Genomic DNA, 8,793 nt, shown 5'->3' on the forward strand with positions numbered 1-8,793 from the left:
TATATGCTTCCACATGGGCGGCCTCTCATCTTGCCTTGCACCCTTCTCTGGTGATGGGGCACTCACTCACCAAGCAGCCCTGACAATGAGGAAGCTATATTCCTGAACCTTCTATTTCTGATACAACCCCCTGCCACACCCACACACACACCCACACACCCACACACCCCTGGGGGTGGGGGGCAGTTGTCATGGCCCATCTCTCTGGGCAGGTCAGAGCTGAAGCGGGTGGATGAGGAGGCAGAGGCAAGGCCACAGGTCACCTGAACCTTCCCTTCTCCTGAAGGGGCCGGGTAGTCTCTCGGCACCTGGCCATCTCCTCTGTGCTCTCAACCGAAAAAGTGACTCTGAATCTTTTGTAAAAACCTGTTTTTAATTTTGTATAAAACAAAGGTGGTCTATGCCCAGGGGCTGTAGGAAATCCAAGCAGACCAGCTGGGTGAGGGTCATAGCCTACCTTGGGGGTGGGGCTGGAGTGGGGGGGGCTCTGTCCTCAGAGGGATGGAGAAGGCACATCAGGGGCCCAGGTCCCATAGAGAGGCCTGGGATGTCTCCCACCTGGGGGCGGAGACTGGACACTGGGGAGCCCCCTGTGTGCCCCAAGGGTGGCCACAGGCTGGGGGAAGGGCCTGAGGCAACCCCCGGCGCCGCAGCCACTAACTTTTTACGGGATAAAAGGAATGTCTGGCTGGGGAGAAAAGCACCAGGTCAGGCAGAGCCTGAGGGCCCCAGATCCGAGGAGGGTCCAGGGCTCGGGGTGCCAGTTCCACCCTAGCAGCCCCCGCAGCTCCTGGCACAGGAGGCTGCCACAGATTGGCACAGGCCGCTGCTGGCCATCACGCCACATTTGGAGAACTTGTCACGACACAGGTCAGCTGTTGGGGGTGGCAGGAAGGAGTGGGGGTCAGGGTGCGGCTAGGTGATGGGAACTGCTACCCCCTCCCCAACCGTGGTGATGGGGGATGTTCTGAGGATAAAAAGCAGCCGGGAGGGGAGCTCAGGATTCCCCGGAAGTGGCCCTGGATTGAACACATGTTTAATAAACATCAGCTGGGTGGACGCGTGGATGGACGATGAGCGGGCATGGGGGCAGGGGGAAGAGGAGGGTGGAGGCCTTCCTACCTCGCAGGAGCTCCTCGTGGGCACAGACCGTGCGGACACAGATTTCCTTGTTGATGACATACACACGGCGGAGGCTGAGGGCGACGAGGCCAGGGGAAATGTCAGCCCCATCCTCATCCTGCCCCACGGGAGAGCCTGAGACCCAGCCCCTAGGCCTAGGCTTAACCAGAGTTGAGCTCAACCTTGGGATGCACTAGCTTTCCCCACTCCCACGTTGCTGGCTGGAGCTGTGGTCCCCCTCACCCCCCTGCCATCCCCGTCCTCCCAGTCCCTGCCTGCACTCACCTGTAGAAGCAGACCTCGTTGAGACACTGTTTGCAAGGCTTGTGTATGGAGTAGAGGCGGGTACACGGGTACTGCTCCTCGCGGCAGTCTGAGTGACAGGTGGGATCAGACTTGGGGGGGCTGCAGCTGGGGGCTTAGAGCTGGGTGGCAGCCCCCAACCGCACCCATGGGAGACTGGCTCTCAGGGCCTAGGTACCCCTGCACCCTCAGGCCCAGCCTAGACACGCGTGCACACACCAACACACGCACACACGAGCAGTGTTGGACCGTGTGAGGCTGCCCAATTTTATCCGGTATATTTATACATATACAAATTCACAACCACGCTTGGAAGCATACATTCAAACACAAATCTATACCCACACACAGTCACAAAAGTCCACAGCAGCCTCACAGGAGGTCTGCACACTCACACGCTGAGCTGTGAGACAGGGTCCCTCACACACAGGCTGGCTCTCGGGCTCTTGGCCAGGGGAGGCCTGCTGAGCCGGCCTGGGCTTCCTGCCCCATCCTCGCCTCGCCTGCCACGAGCACCACCCCGTCCTGCCGCCGGCATGCTCCCGCCCCGCCCCAGTGTCTGGGAGTAGAGGCCCCTCCTGAGGCTGCAGCCAACTCGGCCTCCAGCTGGGCCCAGGGGGCAGGGGGATCTCCCAGAGCTGCCTCGGGGGGCCCTGGAGTTGCCAGCCTAAAGCAGGGGCACCTCTGCAAGCCCCACACCCCACCACCTACCCCAGCGAGAGCAAGAGGCCTGGCTGTCTCTGTCCTCCCAGTGCCGCACCCCACTGCTCCCTAACTTCCAGGGCCATGCCTCTGTCCCTCCAGTTGTCAGGAAGGTTCTTACCCAGAGGCCCAGGCTCCGTGGGCTCCGTCTCTACAGTTCCTGGTTCTGGTGTTGGGGGAGAGGCAGGCAGAGATCACTGGGACGGGTCTATTCAGGGCAGGGTGAGGTCACCTCTCCCAGCCCCGGACAGACCTCCCCACTCCCGGGGCTGGCTGGAGCTGGTGGCCTACCTAAGGTGGGAGCTGGGATGACTTCCTGTTGGACTTGCTGCTGGGACTGGAACTGAAACTGCTCCTGTGGGGGCCGAGGAGTCACCTCTGCAACGAGAGATGACAAAAGGGTCTGCTCCCTACTCCCATCGCCCGCAGGTCTCTGTGGACCCCCCACCCAGCTGCCTTCCCATCCTATCCTGCCCTCAGCCCTTTACCTTGATAATCATAGTAGTCCGGGTTGTCTGAAAATAAAGATGAACGTGGAATTGGTGGGCTAGCCCCCAGCCCCAGGTCACAACTGAGCCAGGGACCATACCCCGAGATTCCCATCGCCCTACCACCCCACCTGATCCCTGGCTGAGCCATGCAGATCTAGGGAGCAGGGCTGGGGGAGGCCTGGGGGCGGACAAGGCGCTTACCGATCTGGTCGCTATAGTGGGTGTACTGGACGTGGTCTGGGAACGGAGGCAGCGGATCCAGGTCGTACTGGCCCTGAGCCAGCAGGCCTGCTGTGGGGAGGCAAAGCTGAGGGGACGTCCAGCAGGGAAGGGCAGCAGAGGCCCCAAAGCACTTCTGGGGAGGGTAGGTAGAGGTCCCTAGGGCAGGCCTGTAAGACCCTAAGATCCTCAACAGACTCTTAGAGCCATAGGATGCAAACGCCTTCCTTGACCATAAAGGCCCTTATACTCCCTGGTCCTGTGTCACCTCACTGATCATATCCTGCCCCTCTCCCCCATGCTGGCCTCTTGGCTGTTCCTGGAACTCAGCATGCTCCTGCCTGCCCCAAGGCCTTTGCACTTGACTCTCCCTGGGCCTGTGATCCTGATTAGCTTCTCCTCCTTCAAGTCTCAACTGAAATTTCAGCTCTGCTAAGAGGCCCTCGCTGGCCCACCCACACTCTCCATCTCATTCTCCTGTTTATTTCCATCATAGCACTCAACGTAATCTGACACTTATCACCTCTCCCTTCCCTAGACGGGCAGGCAACACCATGAGGGCAAGGGTCTGTCTGCCTGGTTCATCACTGTGTTCCCGGGGCCTAGCCCAGTGCCTGGCACAAAGCGGGAGCTCCACAAATATCTGTTAAATGAATGAATGTTAGACCTGGCAGGGCCTTTGGGGTCCCCACTGATAACTCCTCATTTTGACTAACAGGGACTTCTCCAAGGTCAAGATTGTATAGGTTAGTTGGGCCCCAAAGGGGTCTAGAACGCAGGCCTTCAGACTCCCTGCCTTAGAGGCCTCCATTCCTGCACCTCAGCTCCTGGGAGGGTCAGTAAGTAAGAAGAAAAATGTGGATCCTGGTGTCTGGGCCCACTCTCCAGAATCCTGCCAGTCTGCTGTTGTGGAGGGTTGAGGAGGGGCCCAGGAGATGCCTCTTGTCTTTGGGAGGGGTTGCCAGCCCAGTCTGTGGCCCAAGAGGTAGACAGCCCTGGGAGCGATGGAGCTGAGTTCTGGCCATAGGACACGACAAAAGCTTACTGCCAGCTCCCTCCCCCTGCAAACCCCACTCCCACCCACATAAAGGGAGCCCCACCCGCCTAGGTGCCACTTACCAGGCAGGAACAGCAGGAAGAGGTAGGCAGCTCTCATGGTTACACAATGAGGCGGGCTGGGCTGGAGTCAGGGGACAGCTGGAGGAAGAGGAGGGGGCAAGCTGCATCCCGGGCCACTACCCCAGGGCTGCAGAGCCCACTTCTCTCCCCCGAATTCAGCCTGGAGAAGGAGGGATTCGGGACAGAAGCCAGGCAGGTGGAGGGTCATGGAGTCTGGGCCCAGGGGGAGGGGACTACTTTGGAGGGACATCCTCTGTCCCTGAAGGCCCACTTGGTGTTCAGGTCCCGAGGGACTCGGCCTCCAACCTGGCTCCAGAGCTGATCTTGACAAACAGACTTTACCCTGCCCTGCTCACTAAATGGACATTTCTAATCCTCTATCAGCCCTGCCCCTGCTCTGCCACACCCATGCCCACCCTCTGGTTCAGCACTTCCCCAGGTGTCTAATGCACTGATCCTGACCCCAGGCCCATCCTCGGAACCCCAACCCTGCCCAGCCAACATCGCAGCCCAGACTCAGCAGGAAACCACATGTGTGCCTGGGCCTCGGGGGCCCCTGGGACAGCCAGGCCTGGGCAGGGCTCCCACCCCTAGAAGATTCCTCTCCTGCCAGGCCTCCAGGCCTCCCAAGACCTGGCTGACTTCATCACACACTCACGAGACTGAGACAGACTGAGGTCTACTTGTCTGCTGGAGCAGGAAGCACTTAGGGTGGAGTCTGAAAAGCGCCTCTCTGGATCTTAGAGGGTAGCGCTGAAGGGGACCGTGATGTCCCCCAACCTGACACTGTATGACAAGTGTTATGTGTGTAGTTTTGGGGGAGCGGGCCATGGTCCTTAGCTTTCACCGGGCTCTTGAAGTTCAAGAACTCCTGGTTGAGTCCAGCCTCCAGTCTTTGACCCCACAGTGGACTTGGCAGAATCTACAGGTCCTCTTGTCCAGTCCCAGCTCAGTGCGGGGCAGCCCCAAGGCTGTCAGCCTTCTACTAGGAGGGCTGGGAGAGAGTCCCCGGGCTCACCCATCCAGAGGACCCCCGCCCTGCCACAACAAAAGGAGTTCTTCCCGACAGCTGAATGGAAACCTAACTTTGCCCCACCGTGCCTCGCCCAGGGAGTCGAGGGAGAGGGGGAGGGAAGGGGCAGAAACATGGGCATCTTTCCCTGCTTCTGCCCAGTCCTGACGCTTTCGTGACCTGCTGCCTGTCTCATACATTCAATCTCTCACTCCCTCCTCAACCCTTACTGCAGTCGATGGGGTGGGTGGGGATGAGGTGGGGTGGCGGAGGAGAGACCTATGACTCAAGCTGCCCCACTGGCCGGGGACAACTGGCTCCCACATCCCCATTCTGAGCGCGCTTGGCCTCCTCTTGGTGGGGGACTAAAAGGCCTGGAGCTCCCCACAAGGCCTCACTGTCCCCTACTTGCCCCCAGGCTGGTGGCAGGCAGGCTAGCTGGAGCTGTCACCACTCAGGAGAAGACCCCGAGCTGGGGAGGTTGGTTGGGGGGCAAGGGGTTCTGTCGATCCCCAAAGCCCCTCCTAGGCCTCTCAGCCCCCTGCAAGGAGTCTTTCCTCCCCTCAGAGGTTGAGCACCCAGGCCCAGGCTTACTGGGGGAAGGAGGGCTGGGCTGTAAAGAGGAGCGTCCCTGTGGCAGAAGCGGGTCCCCCCAGGGGACCACACCTCCAAGCACATCTAGACGACAGGAGGCCAGGACCTGCCTAGGAGGCCTGTTCCCCAACCCTGGCCCCTTCCACTGCTGGGATGCCCCCTACCCTCTGTGCCTGGCGAGGAGGGGCACTAGCGGGGCCTCCTCTGGGCCCCCTGCCCCCACGCTCACTGACTCACTCTGCTGGAGGCTCTGTCTGCTCCAGAGGCCGGGCTGGGGTCCGGCTGGAGGAAACCAGATGTTGCAGCGCCGCACAGCTGGGAACAATCAACCGCGGAAACTTGCTCTGGCGCGCTCCCTCGCGCTCTCTCGGTCTCTGATCTCTCTTTGTCTCTCCGCGTCTCTGTCCCCGCCGCTCCCGCCGGACACCCACACCCCAGCCGCCGCATTCCAACCTCCCAGGGAGAACAAAAGCCTCCCCATCCCCGACGCCCCCCAAATCAGGCTCCCCTCCCTTCCCAACTCGCGTCTTCCCCTCCAAACGACCCCAAACTTTCCAAGTGCCCTCTTAGCATCTGCTCAGACGGCCCCGGGTTCAGGGATCCCGAAAGGAAAGCCGCCCCCAGGATCGGGGACCCGCAGAGCCCCACACACTCAGTACCTGGGGGCCCTCCGACGTCGCGGCCCACGACCCAGTCCCCCCTTGCGCCCCCGGCCCGGTCAGGCCGCCAGGCCCGTGCCTACCTGGCCGGGTCACTCCGCGGCCCGCTCCGAGTCCGCCCGCCGGAGCCGCCCCTTTGCCCGCTCCGAACCCCCCTCCGGGCCCCCGACGGGGCCGGCGCCCGCCCTCCAGCCTGGATCCGCTGGGTCCTAACGCGAGCGCCGCCGCCGCCGCCGCCGGGGCCGCCACGCCGCGACCTCGGGTCTTCAATCCTCTTCTGGAAGCAGTCCCGCGGGGAGGAGGCGCCCGCGGAGCCAGCCTTACGTCCGTTCAGCACTTGTCGCTGTGCAAAATGCTTTCTCCTCACGGCCTCATCACAGCCGGAGCGCAAAGTGGTGAGATGGGTGAGGTGAGCCTGCTGCCCCCATTTTACAGAGGAGGCTTGTAAAGATGATTCGCCCACCGCCGCTCAGCGGGAAATAAGCCTTGCCCTCCCTTTTCGCTTCTCCCAGCTTCCAGGACACCCTTCCTGGCCTGGTTTTCCTTCTGCCTCTCTGGTGCCTTCCGGATCTCCCTAGCCAGCTCCTGGCCACAGCTGCCTTCCATAACCAGCATTTCTTTGAAACCACAGTCTACAGGCTACCGGGCCTGGCCACACGAATGTCCCCAAGACACATCCAATTCAACAGGATCCAAGTCCAAATTCACAACATCCCGACCTTCCCCAGACCTGGCCCTTGAAGGTGTTCCCATGCAGGGAATGAGCCCACCATCCTTCCCTTACCCGGCTAACTGTAACTCCCCTGCGCTCAACCCCTGCAGCCAATCCAGCTCCCACCACTAATTCTGACTCTAATACCTCTAATCTAGGCCTTCCCAAACGGGCCCTGCCCTCACCCACTCACCTCAGACAGGGTGGGGGGCAGGGAGGCTTCTACCTAAAGCCTGTCACTGGTTTCCCAAGGTACCCGGGAACAAGGCTAAACTCCCCTGGGGAGTTTAAGACCCTACCTTTCATCCCCAAAGACCCTACCTTTCATCACAGTCTGGCTCTGCCTCCTCATTCCCTCTGCCTGGTCTCCCAAAAGCCTCAATAGCTTTTTGGCTGATTCTCATTAAACCCCTCCCTTCCTCCACCTGCCACCAGGCCTTTGCTCAAGATGTTTCTTCCTTCTGGAACACTGGTGAGGTTTTCCTCCTTCTTTTTTTTTTTTTTTTTTTTAAGGATTTTCTTTTTTATTTATTTATTTATTTATTTATTATTTTTGTCTGTATTGGGTCTTCGGTTCGTGCGAGGGCTTTCTCCAGTTGCGGCAAGCGGGGGCCACTCTTCATTGCGGTGCGGGGACCGCTCTTCATCGCGGTGCGCGGGCCTTTCTCTATCGCGGCCCCTCCCGTTGCGGGGCACAGGCTCCAGACGCGCAGGCTCAGCAACTGTGGCTCACGGGCCCAGCTGCTCCGTGGCATGTGGGATCCTCCCAGACCAGGGCTCGAACCCGCGTCCCCCGCATTAGCAGGCAGATTCTCAACCACTGCGCCACCAGGGAAGCCCCTTCCTCCTTCTGATTATAGATCAAACCCTCCCTTCCTCAGAGGCGGCTTCCCTTTCTCCCTGTTAGAGCTCTTAAGCATCTTCTGCTTTACCGGTCACAGCTGTTGCCCTATGTGACCATGTGAATCCTGCCCCTCTCCCCCATGAGCCTGTCAGCCACGTGAAGACAGGGACAAGGTCTGCTTTTGCTCATCCTCAGTTTTTGCTCACTAGGCACAGTGCCAGGCTCAGAGCAGCTGTTAAGTAAACATTTGTGGAATGAATAAATGAATGTACAGTGGATTCTCCTGGGAGGCTGGCCGGGTGTGGGGTTGCAGGTCTCTTGCCTCTGGGGCAGTCCTGCCTGGTCTCGGGAATCTAGGCCTGGGGCAGGGGGCTCAGGCTGGGAGGGGGATCAAGATGCCCCTTGATTCAGGCCCTCACCTTCAGGTCTCCTGGGCTCCCCTTAGGCTGCGTGTCCCTTAGATACTGAATCCTGTTAGGCAGGGACTGACTATGTCCCGTGCATCGTTTGTTCCCCAGTGCTGGTCTGTCAAGTGAATGGATGAATGAATAACTATCTGCCACCCCGCTCCCCTCCCCGCTCCAGTGTCTATGGCAGAATAGCAGGGATTTTTGTCACTTGGAGCACTATGGGCCCCGGGGCCCAGCCTGGCCCTCTCTGCCCTTCCTCAGCCCTTCACTGCTGCCAGATGCAATCCCACTAGCGTAGGAGAGGAAACTGCCTGGCAGAACTGCTGTCCCCTACGCTTGACCAAAAGGGGAAACTGAAGCCCCAAAGCTGCCACCTCTAGCGTCCTGGCTCCCAGATCCTCTGCTGCTTCTACCCACTCCTCTGGCTCTAAGGACCCAAGCACAGGTGGCAGCTATCCGGGGAGGGAGTAGCAGGTGTGGGGACTCTTCTCCCAGTGTTCTTGGAGATTTGCTCCTTCCCCGCTCACCTCTCACACCACGTTATAAGCTGCACCCAGGCAGAGGTCATGTTTTTTGTTCACCGCTGTAGCCCCTGTGCCTGGCACA

General features: G+C 60.0%; 1 protein-coding gene across 8 annotated transcripts; it reads right to left on the reverse strand.

Moving 5' to 3' along the window:
• Positions 1 to 482: 482 nt before the first annotated feature.
• MFAP2 (microfibril associated protein 2) lies at positions 483 to 6,478 on the reverse strand. 8 transcript variants are annotated; one of them, XM_057551259.1, is made up of 10 exons: positions 6,305 to 6,478; positions 5,800 to 5,877; positions 3,957 to 4,034; positions 2,820 to 2,906; positions 2,616 to 2,642; positions 2,419 to 2,505; positions 2,249 to 2,293; positions 1,408 to 1,495; positions 1,123 to 1,196; positions 483 to 875 (listed from the first exon to the last, which is right to left on the reverse strand). In XM_057551259.1, exons 3-10 carry the CDS (start codon positions 3,991 to 3,993, stop codon positions 772 to 774), a joined length of 549 nt encoding a protein of 182 aa, XP_057407242.1. In that variant the 5' UTR covers positions 3,994 to 4,034; positions 5,800 to 5,877; positions 6,305 to 6,478; the 3' UTR covers positions 483 to 771. The 8 variants fall into 8 exon arrangements, with proteins under 8 accessions (XP_057407242.1, XP_057407226.1, XP_057407234.1 ...); XM_057551243.1 differs by having other exon boundaries at positions 2,820 to 2,909; XM_057551251.1 differs by lacking the exon at positions 5,800 to 5,877.
• Between the last annotated feature and the right edge of the window lie 2,315 nt (positions 6,479 to 8,793).

Source organism: Balaenoptera acutorostrata, chromosome 1, assembly GCF_949987535.1.
Source record: "Balaenoptera acutorostrata chromosome 1, mBalAcu1.1, whole genome shotgun sequence".
In the NCBI taxonomy this organism is placed as follows: domain Eukaryota; kingdom Metazoa; phylum Chordata; class Mammalia; order Artiodactyla; family Balaenopteridae; genus Balaenoptera; species Balaenoptera acutorostrata.